The sequence below is a fragment of the Denticeps clupeoides genome, chromosome 3 (genome assembly GCF_900700375.1).
Source record: "Denticeps clupeoides chromosome 3, fDenClu1.1, whole genome shotgun sequence".
Lineage (NCBI taxonomy): Eukaryota > Metazoa > Chordata > Actinopteri > Clupeiformes > Denticipitidae > Denticeps > Denticeps clupeoides.
This window is the reverse complement of record NC_041709.1, coordinates 1,956,962-1,983,128: the sequence shown is the minus strand read 5'-3', so window position 1 is coordinate 1,983,128 and position 26,167 is coordinate 1,956,962. Positions and strand designations below refer to the sequence as shown.

Genomic DNA, 26,167 nt, shown 5'->3' with positions numbered 1-26,167 from the left:
ACTGGGCTCTCACTAGCCAGATGTCGTCTCTCTCTCTCTCTCTCTCTCTCTCTCTCTCTCTCTCTCTCTCTATCTCTCTCTCTTCAAATGCCTTCTGAATGTTATCCACATCAACCTTTTTTATTTCAAATCACACAGCCTAGCAGATCATTCAGATATCGTGGTGAAATCTTTCATCTTGGCTCGTGCTGTAAATTTATAGACGGTGTGCAGCTCCTCCTCGCCCTCACTTCACCCCACCCCACCCCACCCGCCTTCTGTTCAACCGTCAGCCCTCAGAAGTGCTTACTTTGGACTCCACGTACGAGCCGTGTAACATCAGGTATATTGTATTTATTTCAAAAGGCCAGTTTCTGTCTCCTGGAAAATCTTTATAACGTTAAAGGTCTTTCTCCTGTATAAGCAATTTTTTGTGCATTAGAAGCTATAAATAAAAATGTGAAAAGTGTGAAACTTTTTTTTTGTGAAATGTACATTTCTAATAAAGCAGCATATTACTGCATGACGGCGGTACTCCATGGAACCATGGAAACCTGCTCTAGCAGTGACGTGTCCTTCCCTGGGGAAGAGGAATTTGGTGGTTTATCAGAGAGCCCATGGCTCAAAAAGAGATAAAAGCACAAGAGTCCTGCCCCTTATACAAACTTTTAGAAGTTGAGAAAGCAAATAATAAATTACCCAAAGCAGCGCATTTCGATTTGTTCTGTTGGTTGGGCCAGTGGTGGCCTAGCGGTCAAAAAAGCAGCCCCGTAATCATCAGAAGGTTGCAGGTTCGAATCCCAATCCGCCACTGAGCAAAGCTCCTGTCATGGCTGCCCACTGCTCACCAAGGGTGATGGGTTAAATGCAGAGGACACCGTTCGTTGTGTCAAAAATCGCACAGTGAACGCCCAGCTTAAGCAGGGAAAAGCACAATGGAAACAGCAAATCTTTGTCTTCAAAGTCTTAGCAACTGGTGAGATAATTACCAACTAAACAAGCAGTTTCAGTGTCTTCCCACAGTTTCAGTGGGATCGAGTGTTTCTCGATCCCGCAAGCACCACTGTCTGCCCGTCTGTGCATAAAGCCAACTGGAGGACCCAGACACAAAGTAAAGCTTATTCACTTTCCACCTCAGCAGCTCACAAAGGGGAAATTAATGCTGTGAGAGGCATCCTTCAACTATATTAATATTGGCAATGTGAGAAGTGTTATTGTTGGGTATGAATATATTTCATACAGGCTATCCAATTAAGGGAACTTTTATCTTTTTAGTTCTTTAGTAATCTAATTAGGAATATTTTGTTTTATTTGTTTTTGTTTCGGTCAGTGACTCTGTGCCTCGGTGACCCTAAGCTCAGCCTTAAGGCAGGACACTCAAGTTGGACAGGTCTTAGGGGACATCCAGTCACATGACAAAACCAGTTATCCAGAGCACCCCCACCTCAAACCATTCCTGTCTCCATTGCCACCATGTGCGCCCCTTCACATTTGGAACTGAAGCGATTGTCATTGTGAAACACAGCGCACGGTGCACATAACTAAATGTTTTTCTGTCTGCCCACTTATATATACCTGTCTAGAACCTGTCTAGACACAAGAGTGAAGGGAAAGCAAGTTCTCGGCACAGGACCTCTTTCAGGACTTTCCCATTGTCTAACTGAAGGTGCCGGAGCTTGAACGGTTGTCATCACAGCAAAAGTTTGAAGAGCCTTAAACATTGAAAACTAAGCTGTGTGTAAATTAAAATATTTTTTTCACTGCATAGAAAATGAATAGGTGTTTTTGTACCTGTGTAGTGTACTGCTGGTACTGGACCCCCACTTTTAGGGCCCCCCCTTCAGGTAGTTTCCATTCTTAGTCGTCTATTGTTAAACTCTCAGCATTCAGATGGAGTTTAGGACTTTAAGCAAAAAGTATGGAAGAGATCTTAAGATTGAGCCCACCTCAATACTGTTTAACCGCTGTCACCTCAGCCATCAGCACCACAGACAGCTCCTTTTTATTATTCAATAACTAGATCCTGTTAACGCTGTAATTACAATCGTAATCAGAAGGTTGCCGGTTCAAATCCCGATTCGCCAGGGTGCCACTGGGGTGCCACTGAGCAAAGCACCGTCCCCACACACTGCCCCCCGGGCGCCTGTCATGGCTGCCCACTGCTCACCAAGGGTGATGTGTTAAAAGCAGAGGACACATCTTGTTTCTCAGTGACACTCACTTCACTTCCACTTTAATTCATCAGCATATGATCGGGCTGGCTTGAACAGCAACTCTAATGTTTGTGTTCACAAACTAAATGGGGAGCCATAAATGACTTTTTTTTTTTTTTTTTTTTTTTACACATTTTGTAATATCATCTGCCGCCTTTTAACAAGCTGCCTCAACATTAACAGTCTTCAACTTTACTGCCCTCCTGGCAAATTTGAATCCCGTTAATCTTGCGGATGCTCAGAATGCTACTTTAGGGGTTTCTAAGTGTGTATTTAGTTTCGATATGTATTTACCGTCCCCTGTCAGTCACCCTGCTCTGTACCCACCAGAAAAGGGTCATGGCCATGCATCATTCACTTTGTCTTCAAGGTGCGATTCATCGGCCTGATGGAAATCAATAAGACAACAGGCGGAGCGCCCAAAAATGCCTCTAGCCAAATCGAAGTTGTCCCCCAGAGAGCAGCGGGAGAGAGAGCTGCTTTTCGGTCACCTTGCGAGCCTCCTGCGGCAGAGAGCAGTGCTCCTCCTCCGCGAGTTACGGTTCCCCTGTTACGCCGAGTTGAACGGAATGGCCGATTCCTCCGGGGGCAGGCCTGGCGGTGTGGGCGAGGGCTCCCTTCATTGATTTCCGGATCAACAGGGCCATCCTTGAGACGACGCAGGGTGCAGCATTGTGTATTCACATGCACTCGGCAGTGTGCGTCTGTCCCATATGGTGTAAGTGCCTGTCTCACACACCTACGTTCACCACCGATCACGTAACATAGTTAATGCTAAATACGACGCCAGAGTCAGCGACGTGCTACGCAGTAATTGTCTGTGATAATTGGAAAGGTATTACTCGCCCTTTTGATATTAATTGCGCCAATGGTGGCTCTGCGTCAAAGGGGGCCGGCAGGACGGACAATTACCCATTAAACCTGTTGGTCTGCGGCAGTGTGCAGCCGAGAGGGGGCTCAGAGAATTGGTCTCATTAGCTTGACTGACAGGCCCCGTTTTGCCCAAGCACTTTCATCCCATCAGTGGAAAGTCAGACGTGAATGTTGGAACTGCCACATAATTGCTTTTTCTTTCCACAACAACAGACTCTCTCTCTCCCTCTCTCCCCTCTCTCCCTCTCTCCCTCTCTCCCTCTCTCCCTCTCTGTCTTTGGCTGGCCAATCGTATTTACATTTCCTTCGGTGTGTTCGTGTGTGTGTGTGTGTGTGTGTGTGAGGCACTATGCTCACACCCCCCCCCTCCTTCACATGGGGGACTTGAGCCAATTAAAAACGTTCTGCATGGCCAGCGTGTCAAAATTATTTTACAGTAACCGACGGCGGGCGGGGACGGGAGGAAGTAAAGGTTAAAGCTGCGAGCCGGTCTCCGGGTTTTCTCACCTGCCTGAGTTTGGTGTGTACACAATCCCCGCCGGAAAAAAGGTGGCCCAGACGTGTGTGTGTGTGTGTGTGTGTGTGTGATTAAAGCGACAATGTATCAGAACAGCAGGATATCCATCTGAACCTGCGACCAGCCGTTCCCCCGAGCTCGTATTGAATCGGTCCTGGATACGCCGGGCCGATGCAGGCAGCCCAAGAATTTGGGTTTGAGATAAAGGCGCCGTGGTCCCTCAAAGCTGCGATTTGCATACCAAAAGCCTGAAGTCAGGAAAAGGGCGCTATAGCTAAATTGGAGGAGATGGTGAGGGGGAGAAGGGGTCACTATCCCCCTTTTCCTTTATGTAATCTCTGTGGAATGTACAAATCTCTCTTTTCCAGCCGCTTCCTCTTCCACTGTATGGCTAAGAGCCCCCTTTTTTTAAGCAGCCTCCGCAGACGCAGCCGTGAGATAAATGCGCAATGACTGGCAGATCTTAGGGCTGCTCCGCCGACAGCCCCCATTCACACCTTGGAGCAAAAGGAGAGCGGAATAATAATACGGCAAAAGGAAAGAGAAAAAAACACAAATTCATTACGCCGACGCTGAAGCGGCTTCATAGCAAATGAGTGTTCTTGTGAAGTGCTGACTTCTGAAGGGCTGTGGAAAGCAAAGGCCTTCGCCCACCATCAATAGGGCCATATCAGATGATTCTTTTTTTATATTAGCATTAGACCGCCCTCATTTGGGCAAATTACATTCCACCGACCTCCAGGAAATTGGGAAAAAAGCAAAAAACGTGAGCACACTGGCAGATGACCAACCGGATGATATTTGCATTTTTTTTTTTTTTTAATCCAGTTCGCATTGTAGTGTTTGGTATGTGTTCAAAATTAGCACCCAGAACATGAAACGAACACGGATGGGCGTGGGCGTTATTAAACAGCAGACTTTTCCAGCGGTTCCCTATTCCTCCTTTTCTACCCGTCTCCCTTTGTTCAATGGGACGAATGAATTATTTATTAATTGCGAGGCTATTCAGTTGTAGTGCATATTTCATAAGCCCTCACAGAGGGAATTCATGGCTGATAAGATGAGATGTTTGTGGAGTGACTCTGCCTGCCCGTCTGCCAGCTCCTGGCTTCGGTTGCTGTGATGGGTCTGTGTCTGGAGGGGAACTGGAAGGTCTTTCGGCTGGATACTCATGAACTCTGAACTCTGTCCTGTCTGCTGTGCTTCGCTTCGCGTAAATCCTCTGTTTTGTGGGCCTTCCTGGCCCTGTCCTGCCGCCGTGACAATCAAGCACGTCTTCGGGATTTACAGAAACAAGCATCATACAAACAAGAACTGTATCTTGGAGAGGAAAAACGAACTGCCCACCCAGCAGTTTTGGTTAATATTTTTGACGCCCAAAAGATTTTTAATCCATGTCATTTGCGCCCATATGTATAAAAAGCATGTCTCAGTGGGTGTCTTTCATAAATTAAAATAGAATGCAAATATGAAAGGTCGCTCATGGACCACAGCACAAAACTGACATGAGGCTATGAAGACTTGCTAATTGTCTTCAAGACAGCTAGATCTGTCGACAGAGTGACTATACAAGGCTGGCCAATCAGTGAAGGCCTCTGGTAGTTCAGCAGTCCTGTCCAGGCTCCTGAGATCCTCTCAGACATGGACACCCCTACCGCTCTGTAAGCGTTCTAATGCAAGGAGACACTTTGGGACCCAGCAACTGTCACCATGGTAAGTAATGATCATTTTACGTACTGTTTCTTATGCAGATAGGTATCGTTAAATGCATTAATAATTTTTTCCCGTGCCACTCTGTTAAGACGAAGTAAATGTCAAAGTGCACGTTACAGTAAAGTTCAATAATTCATCAGTAAACCGTGGGATTTTGCTTTTTTTAAATAAAAAAAGTGAAGTGATTGTCACATGTGATACACAGCATCACAGCACACGGTGCACACAGTGAAATTTGTCCTCTGCATTTAACCCATCCCCCTGAGTGAGCAGTGGGCACCGTGACAGGCGCCCGGGGGAGCAGTGTGTGGGGACGGTGCTTTGCTCAGTGGCACCTCAGTGGCACCTTGGTGGATCGGGATTCGAACCGGCAACCTTCTGATGATGGGACCGCTTCCTTAACCGCTAGGCCACCACTGCCCCATTTATTTTTTTACGCCTCATTTTTTTTTCCAGAGTAGCCAGTGCAAGTGTTTGGAGGATGATTTAGGCCGCTATGCCGCGGCACTGGAAAGTGGGAAAATATCCAGTTAGTGTGAAACAGGCTACTTGTTTATCTCCCTATCGTCAGACTCCCTCGGATAAGATGGATTTGATTGTGTTTTTTGGAGCTAAGTAAGCCACGCTGTTCCCTCAAGGATGCGTTTCAGCCCAGTTCATTCATATGCTCCACGACCACTAAAGTGGCGAACCAGGGCAAGATAAACTGCCCAATAAAAACCCTTTGAGCACATCTGCACAACCGCCATCATCGCTGGTTTCAGTAGGTGCAAAAACCGCCTCCTCCTTTTCTGCGCTCCTGAGAACTTGTGAGCAATGAAAGCGAACCGAAGGGACTCATCTTTGTTTGCTGGTTTGTTTTGTCCGTGGCCTTTAATGAAGTAAGCTGTGTCGATGTAATGCGTGTGCGTGGAGATAAACACACATGTATCCGCCGGGGAGCCCGTGTGTGTGTGTGTGTGTGTGTTTGAAGATAATGAGGGGAAATAAAAGTGTGGAATAATTCGTCTTTCACCCACATCGCGCCCCGACAGTGGGGATGAGCGAGCCGCTCGCGCTGTTAGCGCTGACTGGCTGGGCCCATTGACAGAAGGCATCAGGAGCTGCAGTAAATCAGGGATTCTGACAGAAGGAAATGAAATCCCAATGCTGCTGCTGCAGGGAAGAGAAAACAAGAACAATAAATTACAAATAAATAAATAAAATGTGCTCTCAATTTTTCCTCTCAAGAGAATAGTTGAAGGATTCCGTAATACAATAAAAAAAAATCGAACAGTGACACCTGTATACTGCACATAAACACTATTTTAAATAGTATTACACAGACCAAAATGCCACTGTATATATATACTGTGTACTGCTAAAAAAACTTAGATTTATATATGTATCATTCAAAAGTCTGGACACCTTCTCATTCAACGTGTTTTCTTCATTTTCATGAGCATTTACGTTGGTAGATTCTCACTGAAGGCATCAAAACTATGAATGAACACATGTGAGGTTATGTACTTAACATAAAGTGGAGACCTGACCTCCACAGTCACCGGACCTGAACCCAATCCAGATGGTTTGGGGTGAGCTGGACCAACAAGTGCTAAACACCTCTGGGAACTCCTTCAAGACTGTTGGAGAAGCATTTCAGGTGACGACCTCTTGAAGCTCATCGAGAGAATGCCAAGAGAGTGTAAAGCAGTAATCAGAGCAAAGAAACTAGAATATAAAACATGTTTTCACTTATTTCACCTTTTTTTGTTAAGTACATAACTCCACATGTGTTCATTCATAGTTTTGATGCCTTCAGTGAGAATCTGCCAACGTAAATGGTCATGAAAATAAAGAAAACACATTGAATGAGAAGGTGTCCAGACTTTTGGCCTGCACTGTATCTAAAACACACACACACATTATTAGCTCTACAAGCTTACAGAGTGGTAATTGGAATGTTTTTATGAAAATACCCTTTCAAGTCTTTTCTTTCGAGACCAAACACAGAGCTCGTTTGTTAATGAGCCAAATGTTTAGAGTCCTTGTTGGGGGGGGATTGTACCACCCTCTCATGTTGGCACTGGAACCTGCAGCCAGCATGCCAGTTAGCCAGCTCACCACCACCACCACCCTCCCACAAACAAAAAAACGTCTGCAGGCCCAGCTGGGTAGGGCAGCGGGGTGCTTGGGGGTTGAGATAAAGGGGTGGGTGTCAGAATTGAGGAAATTTCACAGCACGACTCGAGTGCTCAGCCAGGGTTGTGGGCCCACGGCCTGATTTCCGCACCAATCAGCTCCCATCTGAAGATCCGGTTACTGGATAGTGTTCCAGGGCTCACTTGCCCTTCAAATGCAATTACCTATGACTAGAAATCTGGAAACGAGGAAAGCAGCTTACAACATATGGGCTTTTTTTTTCCAACATGGGTTATCTGTACAGGATTTAAGTGCAGCACAGCGCTCAGCCATTTTTAATCTCACATGATTTAAGCTGACGGCGGGGCATGGCGGTCATATCAGATTTGTCCGGTTGCAGGAACTTCTTGTCTCATTTCTGGGGTGTGTGATCCGGCATGGACTGGGTGTGGTCTTCACATAAGGTTCGGCGTGTGCTCTGCACATAATGATATGGAGGTATAAATAGCTCTGTTCCTGGCTGCTCCGGAATCAGACGGATGAGCTGTTTCGCCAGGCCCGTATCAGATCAGCGCCTCAGCCAGCAGCATACCAATTCGGAGCCGCGCACGGCGGCGTTCATCAGTGCGGCATGCCGGCGGTTCTTCACGTCGCGGGCGCAGCCTCAAGGTCTGGGTTTTAAATAATGGCCCTTCACCACCCCTAATTCGTGAAGGGCTGTCATTAAGCGCGTAGGGACAGGAGGCCATTTTTTTTTTTTTTTTTTTTAGGACTGCGGTGTCCCATGGTCAGTGTCACGTCCACACCCTCTCCCTGCATCCGTCTGGCCACCGTGGCCCTGGACTGGAGTTCGGCTTTAACCACCTACAAGGGCGACCGCAGACACCAGCTCCCACAGATCTTCTAAAGCATCGCTTGTTTGTATATGTGTGTGATTTGTGTGTGTGTGTGTGTGTGTGTGTGTGTGTTTCGTAAGTGGTTAAGATAACTGCTCTGTTGACTGCCATCACGGTCTTGCCATCGGCTGATTCGTATGGGCGCGGTAATTGGGAGGTCGTTTGTGGGAAGGAAAATCCGGAAGGGAAACGTCCGTCCTGCCCGCAGGATTTCGGGGCTCCGGCTCAACTCTGGTTTCGGTGTTAACCAGGTTTCAATGGGCCGCAAAACTCCCATCCAAGATTCATTGGCAAACGTTCAGGGGCTGCTTCAGTTTTACAGCAGCTCAGTGAATAAAAGGGTTTTAACGTCTGCCGGGGGACCACAAAGCACCCACCCCAGTTCTGGACTGCATCACGCCCTTTGAACCCGGTAGATATCACCGCAGATGGGCTAGAACCGACAGTCGTTGGCCACTCGGCAGGCCAGATGCTCCATGGGAAGAGGGAAAACCGGGCGCCGCGTGATTTCATTCAAAAGCGAAGCCTCGTGCTGTGGCTTCTTATGGATTCTGAGGAAGCCGGGGGGGACCGAATGACAGTTGCTTCCAATTATGAATAAAAAGGCTCATTTTAAATGGAAATGGGGGAGCAAGGTATCGCCTGTGAGATGTCCTGCCCCCTCTTGAACACATAGGCACAATATAGTGCTGCTCCCAGAACTCGGCCTCTAGACATCAAAAGGGGAGGCTGTTTGTTCTTCCCTTTTTCTCTCTTCTTCGAGGAAATGATCCTCAGGTGCCTCCAAGAGGTATGTGGCCTCCTGGGAGAAGGCAAGCAGGTCCCGGGTCAGTAGAAAGACGCAGAGCGGGGTGATCTGTGTCAGATGATCTGACTTCTCTTTTCCTCCTTTGCCGTGCATTTAGTGAGCTGCTCCTGCTGGCATTGGAGCAGAAGAGACCAGACATGGATGGATAAAGAGAGAGACAGAAATTAGAGAATGAAGGAAAGCGATAGCAAGAGAAAGGAATGGTTGAAGAAGACAGACTGTCAGGGAAGTAGCTCCACCAAACCAGCCTGCACTTTCGACAGGTTTTGTGCAGAACTATTACAGTCTATGTTGCATCATCCACAGAAGGATTTGCACCAAACGCAACATGGTGGATCAAAATGGCACATTTACTGATGTAACTGTGTTCCACACAGACCAATGTTGTTTCCAGCACCGGCAACTCTGGTAGCTGGAAATGGCTATTAAAGGTAGAGTATCGTCATACATGAAGAGAGGAAGTTTATCAGAATGCCAATAAAAAAAAAGTCTGCCACCTTAAAAGCTTAATTGATTGTTAGAAAACCCGAACAGACAGAATGTATAGACAGAGACAAATAAATAGACTGAGATGTGATGAAAGGGGTTTTCCTAAAAGATGCGGTTGTTAAAATGTTGGAACATAATAAAAAATATTTGAACCATGCCAAAGTAAAAAGGCTTTCCAAACCATCACATGAGACTGAAGACAGGCTGACAGACAGACAGACAGACAGTGGGAGACACGGAAGCGGCTGAAAAACAGCCAGGCGGACCGGCAGAAAAGAAAGAGGGCCAGACAAACAGGCGAGGAGCGTAAGGAAGAGAGGCAGGGGGAAGGAGAGTGTGGGACGGGGCGCTGATGGATGCTGGGGATGAGTCATGGGCTCTGGGCCGCCGTCGCCATCGCTCTCCCCCTCACGGCCGGGACTCAGCTGCAGCGCATTAACTACATTTCCCCTCCGACCAACCAGGTCCAGGCCCTCGCAGGGACTTCCTGTCCTCTTTGAGCCTCCCAACGCCCCCGCCACGCATTGCACTGACCTTCAACCTCATTACCCACAGCTACACATGCACACACATGTCTGTCAGGTGTGAGGAGTCTGCTTTAGAAGAAAAATGATTAAAAAAAAAGCTCTGTGGGTGTTTGAGGAGGGTTAAAGGCTGGGAAAACACTATAAAATGAGAAAAAGACTGTGAAAAACACACTTTAAAACTACATCCTGATTTTTTTTTTAAGTCTGATATTATTCATTTATTCAGGACGCTTCGTATAGATCTTTGAGTGGCAGAAGCACTCAGCTTGGCTATCACACTTGCCTGAACACTAACAGGGGTGCATCGGTTCTTTACGGCACCTGTCCCAAATCCATATTCATGATTGGCTGCCCATTGATTGATTCCTGCAGGTGGAGCTGTCAGACACCACATCCCACACCATTACGGACGCCTACGCCGGGAAGGAGTACATCCTCCAGCTAGCAGCCAAGGACACAGACGTGGGCACCTGGAGCGACTGGAGCGTGGCCGTCCATGCCACCCCCTGGATGGACGTGCCCAAGCCAATCACGTCCACCACCGAGGCAGAGGTCATTATAGGTACGTCCTCCTCATCTAACTGCCCGTTTGTTCTCCGGCGTTCTGGATCCCCCGGACTCCCAGTGAAGGATGACAGTAGTCTGCGGCGGTAAACCTCACACTGCCCCCTGCTGGACGTCCCGAGTAGACACCGCCAGAGGTGACCGTTTTTGCCCCTCCCTGCTCCCACCACTTCTCCTTTGTCCTACACGTCTGTGTCTTGGTGTGTGAGCCTAGTGATGCATTTTCCTCTCGGGCGGAGGGGTGAATCTCACAGGACCCGAAAGCCTCAATCGGAGCGACGTGGACCCTGTTTTATAAATAGCATTGACAATCTGATGACTGTTATTAGAAGTAATATCTTGTGACTGCCGCCCTGCTCTTTTTTATCTTCTACACAGTATTTCTACACAATTTCTACCCTCCCTCCAACCCAGCCCCATAGCGTATTTAATTCTTGCTATTCTTAGTGGGGGAAATCAAAAAAGTCAGCACAATCAAGCTCTCACTGCTGCTGTTTCTTGTTTAATGTGCCATAAAAATAATGAAAGTGCAGATTCTACAGGCTCGGAACACAGGCCTAACGTTGGACAGATAAGCACTTCATTTAACACAAGTGACATCACACATCCTAACTGCATCCGGTGCTGAAGACAGTGTGATCATCTGTGACCATCAGCTATTGTGAAAGTGAAGAAGTGAAGAAGTGATTATGAGACACAGCACAGCACACGGTGACACAAAGAAGTGTGTCCTCTGCATTTAACCATCACCCTTGGTAGCCATGACAGGCGCCCGGTGAGCAGTGTGTGAGGACGGTGCTTTGCTCAGGATCTGGATTCGAACCGGCGACCTTCTGATTATGGGCCGCTTCCTTAACCTTCCTCGGGGGGCCACCACTGCCTCCCTATGGTGTTAAAATGTGAAGAATTGCCACAGCTGTTCGGGCACTAGATTCACTTTTATACAGCTTACTGAAGACTTTCTGTAGATATTTTTAAGTATAATGTTAGCTGATGACTGTTGGACTTATAATTTACAATGGAAATGAATGAAAATGTAGTTTTCACACTTAAAAACACACTTACTTTTTCTATGATCTCAAGATCACAGAGTAAAAAAAAGAATCCTGTGAAACGAATAGTCTGCTTGAATGTATTTGGTACATGAATCTAGGCTGCATCATGGATCATTCGCTTTTACTCTGATCACTTCCAACACAGGCGGAAAGAGTGGTTTGTCTGTCAGTGACTGTTTTATATTAGTTTCATTAGTTCACCGGAGAAAGAGCCGTCTGCGAATGGGTTCAATTTCTTTTTACCAGCCAGCTCCATTCACACAAGTATTCAGTTCAAGAAAAAAAAAATTGTTTTTTGAGACAAATTCATTGCCATCTTTAGACTTTTTGAGTTTTAATTAACTTGTTAGCTTAAAAAGAAAGAAAATCTGCTTTGGCTGATGCTGCTATCACAAGAACAATGAACTGTGATCTCGAATGGACAAGAAAGGAAAGATGATGCTATGCATGGCCTTTCATATAAAAGTCAGAAAAGAACCAGTGAACGGTAAGAAAATAAGAAATGGAAGATCTCAGATCTCAGATTCGTTTTACGTGGGTCTGAAAAGCTGTGCATTATAAAGATTAAACTTTTTTTTTTTTTTCCCAGAAATGTCTTTCCCAGTGGTGTCCTGTCGTTTAGTGCTGATTTATATTCTAGCGTGGCTCCAGGTCTATTCACACCTTTCTTTGCCAGCAGCCTTTCACCTTGTATCAACGCCTGTTAATGTGTTTACATCCAGCTCATTCGGTTTATTTTGCGCATGACTGCAGATATTCAATTTCTATTTTTCTCTCAGCATTTTATTCTTGGGATTTATTTTGTCATTCGGATTTCTCGAAGACATCCACTTGGTCTGTATTCATTTGCGATTCAGTGTCTTGCAACAGGAGAACGACAGGGTTTGATACGAGGCGTCATTTCGCACCTCACTTCATCCCGCAAGTAAAAACATTAAACTAGCAAATAATTCATTCATAAAATAACTAATTCAGATAACTAAATACATTTGTATTTGTTCTAATTCCAGAGTGAAAAACATACAGTATGTTCGTGTTATAGCTTTGTTGGCCAAGGGCCATTGTAGCATAGGGAACCCATAATCGCTGATATAGCATGACCATATGATGCATTCGTTTTTTTACCAAAAATAATTACTGCTTTCTTTCCTTTAACCATTGAGCCATTTCTCCACCACTGTGGAAAATAAATAGCTTTCCCAAGTGTGTGGCTTGCATCTGAAATGATGGGATCACTTTTCATCCACCGTGCATGATAAAATGTCTTTTTATGTGGTGTGGATAGAGTCTGGTGGAAGAAATACCTGCATGGACAATGCCCTCCACCCGCTGCATAGGGCCATCATCAACTGGCAGAGGAGTGTTTTCAGAGGGACTAGACTTCCATTTTGACATTTTGTCCACTAGACAAAACTAGAGCTCTTTAAATATATGTTTTTCCAGTCGTTCAGTACTTCTGCTCTTGCATTGTCTTCACTGCCTCCATTATTGTGCCATTTATAGTTCCATTGTCTGGACACCAGACTGATGTGTATTGTGTGAATGTCTGTCTATCTATCTATCTCTGTCTGCAACATTAATGCGATGTCAGTAGGAAATATCAGATCTTTATTCTGTATTCAGTCTTTCAGTCTATGCATTTTGCCAGCCGTTGATGATTCTGGCCTTCATTGATCAGGCTGTGACCTCTCCTTGGTGGTGCATTATGATGTTCCCTCTCTCCTCAACAGATACCACACCCACCCCAGCGTTGCATTCAGCCGGCCCCGCGTCCAAACTGAGAGAGCCCAGTGGCGGCAGCTCCACCCTGCTCCTGTCCTCCCATTTGCTGATAGCCTCCGTACTGCTGTCCATCATGTGGTGAGGTGATGCAGCCCCAGCTCATTAGAACCCTCTAGACAAGTCTTCTGTGTCCAACAAACCGGTCCCCAATAACGGCAAGAGAAACAGGGAGGTTAGATAAATCTGGAGACATGTCAACTGTAGCACCTCTCCATCACAGCGAGAGAGGACTCATTAGAAGACATTAATGCAAGGGTGTTGGTCGGGGTGGGTGCAAGAGAGGCGAAGGCACGAATCTCGAGAGTCATGGAAAGAGCCCGTAGTTACGGCGTGCAGTCAGTTGGCAGAAATGAGTTTTCCGGGGGGGGGAGTTCCATTAAAAAATGACTTTTCTCTCGGTGCCCAAAGCCCACACGTATTTCCCAGTAAGGCACATCCATGGTCAGGATTGTGACCTCGGCCATAGTCCACTGGGACTGAAATTTAATTGGTCTGAAGATGGTTGGAGGGAAGTTGCCAGCTGGCGTTAAGTCTGGTTAGCTGCCAATTACACCTCGCAGCTGGGAACTATGCAGATACGGCATCTTTAATCTCGCAAAAAGTTCGAAAAGTTACGAAACTGGATTACTTCAAAACAGCGCTCGGTCTCGCCGCCACATTAATTGACAATATACGTTTGAAAATGATCCCACGGCGAGTGTCGCCGAAAGGGCAGTGGCTTTTGTACGTGTCACGGGTGAGTTCATGTGATCTTTTGGGCTGTATTGCGATGTGCAGGCAGATCTGTTATGTGATACGGAGGAAAGCTGGAGAAAGTGACAACAGGCACAGCCCTGCGGTACGCAGTGTCTTACAGCCGGAGACTGTCTGTTGGGTAATTATAGAGCTTCGGCTGAGTCGGAGCCTCCATGTGGGGATTTTTAAATGTCAAATCATTAGCAGGCTTTCGCTAACATTGACACAAAGATCAATTGTGCATCATTAGCAGATTTAGATGAAGTCAAACCCAGATAAATATGGACAAAGATCTCTTGTTGCAAAAGGTCATTTTCACTGAAATTGCTTTTTCTTTTTTTCCCCTTCTTTTCAGATGTATATTCTCCATTCCTGTGGAAGAAATCAAGGAAAAACCTTATATTTCTATTTTGCACATGTTAATGGATATCGTGCATTGATAATTTAATTCAAGTTTCTCACAAATTAAAATAGGAAGATTAATAAATGATGAAATAAAATGTACAAAAAGAAAACACCGGCATCCGCAACAGGAACTAACAAGAAGATCTGCTCAGACACAGGACATTAACCCCAGGGAAGCAAAAGATTTGGGGACATGTGACTTAAAAGACATTTGCTCGGCAGCACAAGAACGACTCTCATTTCTTCTTCTCTTTCTTTTTTTTATTATTGGTTTCAAAAATCCCTTTTTGACTCATCACACTTCCGGAAAATATTTGTACACTTTTTTTTTTTTTTTCGTCTCATTTTTCTTTTTTCTCCACAACATACAGCTAACTCATCAAGCCAAAGACTTGTCCTGGGGGGAAATAAAGTTTTCCTGCAATCCCTAGCTTCCCGAAGCCTGTGTTTGAAGAAGGATAAAACCCAGAGTCCAGAATCTACACCCGACCAGACTGTAGCTGCAGAGACAGAGAACTTACTTTCTGAAGTGATGAGCATAACTCATGCCCACTTTCTTTTATCTCCTCCTCGCCCCATCTTGTGTCCAGTGGTCACGGATAAGTGCTCGCTGTAAAAAACGTGTTTAATCTGAAAGCAATTCGACGCCATCGCCTGTCTGGGACTGCACTTTTTTTGGAAAAATGTACTCCTAAATAAAAGAGCTACGTAGGAATAAGCTCTGTGCTGCACCATGCTGTTTGCTTTCTTCTTTTACTGCCTTTACAATGTTGTTTTTTTTTTGTTTTTTTTTTATTTGCAGCTTATGTTTTAATAGCCAATATCACAAACTTAATATTATGTTATGCGAGGAAATTGTTGTGCTTTAATTTCTTTTTTTATTCCTGAGCAAAATATACATATTGATTCTTAGTTGTTTTTTGTTTTTTTTCTCCAGACATTCATAATTGCTAAATTCTCCCTGATCATATTTTGTAAACTATGATATCTATCTTTAACACGAAGAAGTTTATTATTTAATAATGTATGTATTAGCTTTAGATTCTTGTAACCTGTATCTGGGTCCTTTTATAGATGTATACAAAATGAAAGGTTGTTCATTAAATGTGACCATTTCACAATGAGCAGGATATTTCATTATTTTTTGCAAATGCAAAGCGACATGATTTGTAAATCTTCTTAAAATGTTTTATGCATTTTGGACTGCGGCGTCTACAATAATTTACTGTTACAAAATTATTCATTGTTCAGGAACCCTTTTAAAAAGTTCAGTCAAGAGACAAGGAAAGCTGTAGATTTGAGAGCAAAGGGATCTTCCTTCAGTATTTATGCTCTTGTTATAATGAATTACATCTGTGGGTTCCGTAATTGACGTTCTTTCCTGAAGTTCCCCAAAAGAAGAGAACCTACCAAACGTATCTCTGGCCAGTGCATCAATCTTCTCTGCTCCTTCTACCTAAAGCTTTGGAGCTGTGCCTCAGTTGGTCCTCTAACTGTCTGCCAAAGCCAAGACACATGACCCTCGTAAGTTGACAGGAGAAGAAAAGTTTGCAGGAAATCAATGGCTCAGAACACTGGCCAGACATCTGTGGGCTCACAGAGGATATCGGAGCATTCAGATGACAGACCTAGCCTGCAAAGTCTCCCAGAGCTTGTCTGTAATGGATTGGCTGGTCATGATTGGACAGTGAAGATGTCCTCACTTGCATTTTTTTTGTTACAAAGGTGTAGTATTGCACTGTAAGACTCATAATGCCTAAAGATAAAAATGTGGCGGGCGAGATAACATTAGGAGATATACGGGGAATGTGCGGCTAAGATAAATGTGCAAAAGTTACGTCTCCCACACTGAATATCACACATACGTAAGCAGTGTACTCATGCTTTGTGTAAAATGCAGTGTGCAAAGTTGCTAACAGGCTGCAGGATAAACAGTGAATTATAAATTTGTTGGAACTATTAAGTCTGATGCTAAGGTCACATGTTGGTACTATAGTTGGTACCTTGACGTTATATATGTTTATTGTCCTGGTTTGGTAAACTAGCAACTCTTAAATTAGTCCTGCATTGTGTAACTACATATTTACACTGATGACCCTCCTTGAACTTAAGGATAGAATAGTTTAGGATGGATGCTCTGGCCCATGTAAATCATCAGTGGCCAACCATGGCTGTGGTCAGATGTTTACATAAACTCATCGTGGACGTGAATGTCATTAAATGCATGTGTCACAATTCATTTAGGTTGAGTCCATTAGGGTCAGAACAATGCAATACTGTACATGCATCGAATTAATTTGTTAAAGGAAAGGTGCTGAAGAGTCTACATTGTCTTTAATTTGACAAAGTCAAGGCCTATAATCTTCCTGTTAGTGATCATGATTGGTGGTTTATATTAAAAAGGTTCGGATTGGACTGGCCAACACTCAGAATAATTGGATAGTCCAAGGAGCTCAGTGAAGATCTAAGAAAGAGAATCATGAAGGTCTCTTGTAGCAGTTTCTCAAATTTTCAAGGTCTAGAAGAAGAAAATTGGTTATGAACCATCAAGACTCAAAGTGATATTTTTGGGGGGTTGTAAAATCAACACCTTATAGCTCAAGTGAAATTCACAGTCGTCCACATAGACAAGCCAGAAGCCATTATGACCAGACAAAACCACACTGACAAGAGACATGTCTGGATGAGCATGTGAACCAGTGTAAACTTCTGACCACTTTCCTCGTCCACATCTTCCTACACCAAAGGAAAATCACACACGCTGTTGAAGTTTTGAATGCACTGAGGTGTGTTCGTGTGTGCAACACGTCCATTTAAGCCACTGAGTATGCAGAGTTAGAACCGATTTAGAACGGCACATTTCCTCCAAAGCACGTAATTATCCTGAATTGTACGGGGAAGTGGTTGAACAATGTACTTCGTTACGCTATTTCTCGCCACGGTTCACTTCTTTTTTGTCAGATGGTGTGAGTTCCCAGGCCAAAAACAGCTTGGCATTTTGACATTCTTCTTTAGACGCAGACTTTAAATCCCTGACAGTAGGTTCAGAAAAAATCAATGCGCCATCGCATGGCTGTCTGCCTCAGACCTGCCTAATGACAACCTTGACCTTTTAGAGGCGCTAACTGCATGAATGACACCTTGTGCCTTCAGGGCAAATTCATCCTATTTGTTTTCACCCCGTAGGGCAGATGTCCTGAGGGATCCTGAGCAGTTCAGCGTAACTGCGGCTCCTTCTTTTGATTTAAACACATTTAGCCACGGCCTCATTAAACCACAGCCCGGTCAGTCACAGTATTATCAGGGAGTGAAACATTGTTCTCTTCCGATCGCTGCTTTTGAATAGCTGAGAAGGAGATGAACACGTACAATGTGAGATGAAAGTCAAACGTTCACCTAAAACTGATGGAGTTTTTGCAGAGGACATCAAATGAATGCTGGCTTTGGGTGAAGAATACACATTTGCTGTAGGAAAATGTCAATCCCTTAAACACCTATTACTCACACATATTGCAATGAAATAATTGGGGTTGAATGAATTTTCTGACAATGAAAATTCACAATTAATCACGATCATTCACAATTTATCGTGACTAATCACAACTGATAATTATTCAATCTTGGGAAAAGAGGCTCATCAGGAGATTAAACTTTTTTTTTTTAATAAAACACCCTGTTTTAAGTAAAATTGAATTGAAATTTACATTGGGTTGTTTTGATTCAAATGATGAACCATCATCTATTTATGTTATTTTGAACTGGCCACTGATCTCCACAACTGATGCAGGCTCATCTCAGACACAATGTTTAACCATGGCAGCAGTGTGGATATGAAGTATGAAAAATATAAAAATGCACATCAAAAAGATGATCTGATGCGCCTTAATCTCCTTCACGTAATTAATAAACGGCTGTGTTAATGGCGTTGACTTGTGTGTTAGGTATTGAAAATGGATCGCCAGTTCCATTCACTTCTGCAAAATGCCTCTCAACAATGTGAAGTAATAAATGCTAATTGAAGTGTGCAGACTAAATGCATGCAGAGAACCGGGTGAAGCTTGAATGGCTATTTGGTCAAACTGTCAGGCGTGCGGTTATGGAAATAAAGAGCGTAGCGAGAAAGGGCATTAGTGACCTTTGCCAGTTGGCATTTCTGAGTTCATATCAGCTCACTGAATGGCTTTCCTGACGAAAAAAAAGAAGAAGTGCCCCAGAATTAATGAAGGAAACGGCGTGCTTAAAAAGAAAGCCTTGAACCCCTCTCTGCGACGTTTTGGGGTCCTGCCCTTTTCTGTGCTTACTTTATGAAGTTATGTCAATTATTTCAGGGTGACAAACAGAAGCGGCAGATAATTAAGTTTAAATAGTTGTATATGGACGCTGAGGCTCATTTCATATGCTGTTTCACTTTCAAATATGAGGGTCAGGTTAAGCGTTTTTTTTCTTATTCTTGTGTCCTCAGTAATGAAGTCAGGAGAGTTCCATTGCAGGTCATAACTGCCAACTTTTAGCAGGAACTCCAGTTCATTGGTCTTCGAATGGTGCAAACTTTTCTTCTCTCTCCATCATAAACTTCCACCTGATGTGGATTATGCATGAATCATGGCTGCTAATCAGCAACAGAGGGTGACAGGCCCCACGCCTGCCCGGCCTGCCCACCTGACAGATGATCCCGGCCCCCGCAAATGGCAGCGGACAGCTGAGAGAAACCACCTCATCCTCAGAAGCGCAGCTTGATGAATTGGACTTTTCCCTCTTTCTCCACGGGGCCGAGGCGGCCCTTTTCATGCCTGCCTCCTGAGCCCCACTGGAGGGAAGAAACATGGGGAGAAGGAGTGAGGGTGGAGAGGCGCTAATTAATTTCAGCCCCGGTTGGGTGGCTGGCTGGCTGGTTTCCTTCCCGGCCAGCCGGCCCCGGAATAAGGGCCCACAGGCAGACGGGTGGGGGGGTGTGGAGTGGTGACGAGGCACTCCGAGGTCGAGGACCGGAGGGAAGGGGGGTCATTTTTGCGCTTCCTCCACACCATGTCCAGCAAAGCGTTTTACGGGGCCTGATTTACCGTCTGCTCCATCTGTCTGAGCCTCGCCCGGCATTCGCAGCCCTGACAGAGCGGCCCGGCTCACGCCTGTGATGTCTGTATCTTGGGACAAGTGCAGAATCGAGGTTGGTTGGCCCCCGGAGCGAATCCCGACACTCCCCGAGCACCAAGGGCAGCGGGGGTATCTCATGGCACATCTCAGGGCTTCAAAGCCCAGACTCCACCGGCCTCAATTTGACTGGCACTTTTATGACTTTCATGCCGTCATGAGAGGATATAGAGCTCCTCTCTAAACTTTCAGACGCCCCTTATTCACAGTGAGTGTCAGGCCGGAGACATAAATACCAGGAGCTGCCGTCAGCCAGGGTCCTGCTTGGACATTTAATTTTTTATATATATTTTAACGTGCTTCTTTGATATACTGGTCAACATAACTAACAGTGTCCTCACAATAGACTCCCTTTTAATACCCAGTACCCATGCCGTTAGTATTCTACTTTATCATACAATTTACCTTCTAGGGTTTAATAATTATCGAAGTGGTTATTAGTTGTTATTAACGCGTTTATTGCTCTGCAGCCTGAGTTTAATTGCCTTCCACTTTATCGTTTTTGAATAGAAATTTTGACCTCACTTGTGAAGATAGAATATTAATGTACAGCTGTGCGCATTTTTAATTGAGGAAGGATGTGGAATTTTTGTCTGCTGGGACTGCATCCCTGGCCTTGTTCATTTGGAATAATGAATGGTGTTTGTTCTCCCCCCAAATTCTCACCGCGCTCCTGAAAAGTGAACAGGAACGTACTTAACTGCAGATACGCAAGCTCAAGTGGAGCAGTGTGTTCCGAAATCATGGCACAATTACCTTTGCAGGGAAGGCAGAAGTCGCTGTAATGACCAGCGGAGATCGTTAAGGCAGGAGTCAATGGCACACGCTGTTAACTTTATCAGATGACACTTAATGGAAAGGTGGCCAGCATGCTGTGCAATTATTCAGCAGACAAAACCTAGTGCATGATTAGCCTTGATCAATACTCCATTATCAGGTGCCTAGGGCTGTATCTACTGTAGGCTCCTCTGGAAACATTGAGATGTGAAGCATCATCATTTCACTGTATGTTTTGTTCAGTGTTGGGTAATGGCATCTGCTTATTTTACAGTAAATAAAACATTATTTATATTCTATGTTTCAGTTGTAGATTAAAACGGCTTGTTCTGGTACCAAAAATCACTGCATCGTGACAAAATTATGGCAAGGGACAAAAAAAAGAGAAAAATATTTTTCTAATCATTTTGACATTCAGGCTCCTTTGGAAAATTAAGTATGTGCCATTTAGAAATATTCAGTATAATATATCTCACATTTCCATTCTTGTTAAAAGAAACAGGCTTTTGGAGAGAGTCTGAATTTGCTGCTATTGTGAAATCCAACACAAATCAGCACAGCAACACTGAACAGTAAAGTACTTGATCATTCTGAATAGTCATATTTATGTTTGTGTGTAAGTCTGCGAATCCTGTATCTTGATGTTCTGTCCCCAAGGACAGAAAAAAAGTCAAGAGGTGAGATGCTGACATCTGCTGGTCAGCTTGAGAAACTGCTTCTTTAAAGCTAATGTTTACATTTACATTTACACTTACAGCATTTACCAGACGCCCTTATCCAGAGCGACTTACAGTCAACAGTTACAGGGACAGTCCCCCCCTGGAGACACTCAGGGTTAAGTGTCTTGCTCAGGGACACGATGGTAGTAAGTGGGGTTTGAACCTGGGTCTCCTGGTTCGTAGTCGAGTGTGTTACCCGCTAGGCTACTACCACCCTAATGAGACTTTCTGGTGTACTTTTATAGTGTACTTTTATGGCTGTCTCAGCTAATTGGTTTTCCCGAAATCCTATGATATGGAAAAAAAAAGATTCAAGTACCAACATTTCAATAAATATTATTTAGCGTTCTCAAATTCAACACGTGAAATTCAAGGTCAAAAATTCAACACCATCATTCGGCAAAATGAGCATGTGCAATCGGCATAAAACCGATCAAGGTCTTCCGTATTTGGCCGATCCACCAAGTGTATATGCCTTTGGGTGGCGGGAGGAAACCGAAGAACCCCTAAGAAACCTGCGCCAACTCCTAAAGATGAGTATGGCAGGTTGTGAAGCCACGTGGGTTGGTAGATGTCCCTTCAGGACCAGAATTAGTGAACACCAGATTATCACATAAACTCAAATATCTTCAACGGTCACAATGTCAAGTGACAATTCGACTAATATTCCTAAATTGCATTTTTTATTTCTTTAATACTTAAGCAATAATTTCAGGAAAGCGGCGCTACGTCCTGAGATATTTGTAGATATTGGTAGATTATTCCCAGACTCTGCAACAGCTTCATCCCACAGGTCATCAGACACCTGAACATTCAGGGACTTTCCACTCTGATCTAACACACAAACATACACACACTCGCACTACCTCTGTTATTTTAAAGTTTTTAAAGTTTAAAGTGATACACAGCAGCACAGCACATGATGCACACAGTGAAATTTGTCCTCTGCATTTAACCCATCACCCTGAGTGAGCAGTGGGCGGCCATGACAGGCGCCCGGGGAGCAGTGTGTGGGGACGGTGCTTTGCTCAGTGGCACCTCAGTGGCACCTTGGCGGATCGGGATTTGAACCGGCAACCTTCTGATTAAAGGGCCGCTTCCTTAACCGCTTGGCCACCACTGCCCCAATATTGAGTAATATTATCTATCTGGAATATTATCTATTCATTCACCGTTCAATTGTGCACTATTTGCACTATTTTACTATTTTATTATTTAGTTCACCTCTTTAGCACTGCCTGTCTGTGCCATGTTTTTTGTTAAATGTGTCCCCTGTTTGCTCTTTATACAGCGCAGTTTTTCTGTATCACACACGTGAACTTTATGTCAGTTTGTAACTGTTTAATTGTTGAAATGTTACACGTAGCACCAGGTGCTGGTTAACATGTATGTACCTGAAATGACAATAAAGCTCAACTTCAACTTCAAATTGGTGGATATGGATTGATACTGGTGGATATTGATGGTTATTGGTAGATATTGGGGGATATTACTGGTTAAGAAAGCGGCCCCGCAACCAGAAGGTTGCCGGTTCATATCCCGATCCGTCAAGGTGCCAGTGAGCAAAGCACCGTCCCCACACACTGGTCCCCGGGCGCCTGTAATGGCTGCCCACTGCTCATCAAGGGTGATGGTTAAAAGCAGAGGACACATTTCGTTGTGTCACCGTGTGCTGTCCTGTGTATCACAATGGCAATCACTTCACTTTCACTTTCATATAGGTGGATATTAGTACATATTGGTAGATATTCTTGGATACTAGTGGATATTGGTAGATATTGATGGGTGGTAGTATACCATATGGGTAGTAGCCTAGGGGTAACACACTCGCCTATGAACCAGAAGACCCAGGTTCAAATCCCACTTACTACCATTGTTTCCCTGAGCAAGACACTTAACCCTAAATTGCTCCAGGGGGGCTGTAAGTTGCTCTGGATAAGGGAGTCTGGTAAGTTCTGTAAATGTAATTGTAAATATTGGTAGATATTTGTGGATACTGGTGGATATTAGTACATATTGGTGGATATTGGTAGATATTGGTGGATACTGGTGGATATTGGTGGATATTTGTTAGTGGTGGGCCGTTATCGGCGTTAACGTGCTGCGTTAATGTGAGACTCTTATCGGCGATAAAAAAATTATCGCCGTTAATCTATTCACAAAGTTGGATTGGGAGCTGGGTCTATACTACGCAAGCTATTGTGCCGGAGTTAAATGGTTAGATTTATAAGTATATTTCTTCTTTCTTGTGTCTTTTAGTTTCTTATTTCCTAAAGACTTTTATTTTGTTTTTGAGACCCGGTTCAGGTCTCTTGGACACATGGCATGAGTTGTGGGAGGTGCGTGGGGTTTGTGTACCAAAAGTTATTTCCTTCATTTTAATTTATGTATATATTAGGAATATTTTGCATGTGTGTTATTTTGTGAATATTTTTTTATGTTCTTTTAATACTGTATATTGTAGAGAGAGGTGCAGAAAGACGCGATGTTCTGACGCAACCTTGCTTTTTGTACACTTTGCACAGAAAATCTCTTCAAGGAACGAAGTCAAAAAGTTACACAACGCAGAAGAAGAACCGCTAAACCATGATGACTTTCACCTTGATATTTTAGCGCGGATGTATACCTAGCCGAATTGCACCGTAGGGGGCGAGAACGAGTCTTCGAACTGTGAAATTACCACATCAAATGTGACGTGGTAACATGGATGCAGCTATTTAACTGAATAAACAGTTGGTAAACACAAGTACATCTTATTGAACATAATTTATTTTCATCACCAATTATCATAGTAGAACAGCTTTCTCAAGCAGTTTGTGATGCATTTTGGAAACAGGAGATGAGCCCCTGGTCTAATGCGCCACCTGGCTTGAGAAACCCGTTCTCAAAGACTTACTTTTAGTCATTATTTTGGTAGCACACATATTCTGAATGCCTTCGGCAGAATTCAAATGAGCCATTTTAATCTAGATTAATGTAGATTCATGTAGATTAATCTAGAATCTAGATTAATGTAGATTAATTTTGTGTACTCTAGATTAATCTAGATACATTTTGTTTAGTCTAGATTAATCTAGATTAATTCCAAGATTACAGTGAGAGTAATCTAGATTAAGAAAATGAATCTATGACCACCTCTAATATTAGTACATATTGGTAGATATTGGTAGATATTGGTGGATTTTGGTGGATATTAGTACATATTGGTACATATTAGTGAATATTAGTACATATTGGTAGATATTTGTGAATATTGGTACATATTGGTAGATATTGGAGGATATTGAGGTATATCTGTAAATATCTGTAGTGCTCAAGACGAGACGGAAACTCCAGTTCCAGTATTTCACGTTGTACCTGTACTGTTTATTTATTTGACAACAAAAACTTTGGGAAACAAAAATGAATGGATCCATTATTTTAATAATAGTTCTGAAGCAATGACACATGTTCGTCACATGACTAATATATGGCTCACCTAGAGAACGTCACCTTGCGGAGTAACATGTGGTGTATCTTCACAAATCTGTGAAATAAATTGCTGGGGAATGGTAAAACATACGGAGGACCTTTAATCAAATTGGGAATCTGATCACACTTGTTTGTTACCTTGTTGTTCATTGATAAAAATAATAATTATTATTATAGAGCTGTTGAGGTTATTAATCTTAAATCTTGTCTTTTGACAAATAAACCACTGAGAGTTGTATTCTTATTTCTACAGCAAAACTACATCTTTAAACCAGCCCCTGTTTTTGTGTGTTAAAGAGAATCTGAAAAAAATCACAGGGGATTATTAAGTGGCACCTATAGCTAGAATATAAAGGAATGTTGTGTGTTTTACCATGCATTTCCAGAAGATGTCCCCAGACTTTCATTAGATCAAATTAGTGACACTGAATTAGTTCACTAAAAATAGAAATACATTGACTTTAATTAAATGTACTAAACTTGCACTGGTGATCAGAAAAGGTAAGAAAAATGATAAGCAAAAAAGTAAAAGTAAATTAAATGTAGATAGAATTAAACCTTTAGGTGTATATGTGTTCTAGAGAGCAGATTTTCACCTGAATTAAAATGAACTGGTGGTAAAACATTTGTGTAAAGTACTTCAAGTGAACCTCTTGGCACAACCCTTCTCCAAAATGTATCTTCTAGTGGCAGAACCACTCATCAGTGTCACAGACTGCAGCCATTTAAGATACAATCCAAGTCAGGGCTTTGAGCCTGGCAATGGCTAACCTGCCACATGTCTTGAATTTGTCCTGCAAACAATGATTCCACTTATTTTAAAGATCTTTACCTATTGTTGGGCTTGAACAGATGATTCTAGAGTTGAGGATACATGTCTGTCTATGCATCTGTGTGATGTATACAGTACAAGCCAAAAGTTTGGATCCAGATGGTTTGGGGTGAGACCAACAAGTGCTAAACACCTCTGGGAACTCCTTCAAGACTGTTGGAGAAGCATTTCAGGTGATGACCTCTTGATGTGTGTGTGTGTAGAATTGTACTGCGGTACTTCTGACCACCACATTTGCAAGGCGCACTCTCAACTTTCTGTAGTTTAAATTTATTTGTGGTGTGCTTGAAGTTGAGCCAAGTGCTTCATGGGGTAACGAAGTGAAGATGTTACCAAAGAGAAACACTGCGAATCATAAAACAAAATGGGAGCGAGCGACATGGAAAGAACATACAAAAGTGTAGGCCGAACACATTCGCTCGTTTCACAATGACACCCTGAGATTGAAGCAGCCTGGTGCGGTTATAAAAACTTCAATAGTGTCCAATGTCAGAGTCAGCACTGAGAAACCAAAAATGATGTCCTGGCAAAACCCTGAGTGTA

General features: G+C 43.7%; 1 protein-coding gene across 4 annotated transcripts in view; it reads left to right on the top strand.

Moving 5' to 3' along the window:
- Positions 1–15,670, top strand: part of cntfr (ciliary neurotrophic factor receptor) — a 104,851-nt gene extending 89,181 nt beyond the window's left edge. For 3 of the 4 annotated variants that reach the window (XM_028974916.1, XM_028974913.1, XM_028974915.1), the window contains exons 7-9: positions 10,509–10,698; positions 13,486–13,620; positions 14,628–15,670. In XM_028974916.1, coding sequence (XP_028830749.1) covers positions 10,509–10,698; positions 13,486–13,619 — 324 coding nt within the window. In that variant the 3' untranslated portion in view covers position 13,620; positions 14,628–15,670. The remainder of the gene's footprint in view (positions 1–10,508; positions 10,699–13,485; positions 13,621–14,627) is intronic. The other variant, XM_028974914.1, reaches the window with a different exon arrangement.
- The last annotated feature ends 10,497 nt before the right edge of the window (positions 15,671–26,167 follow it).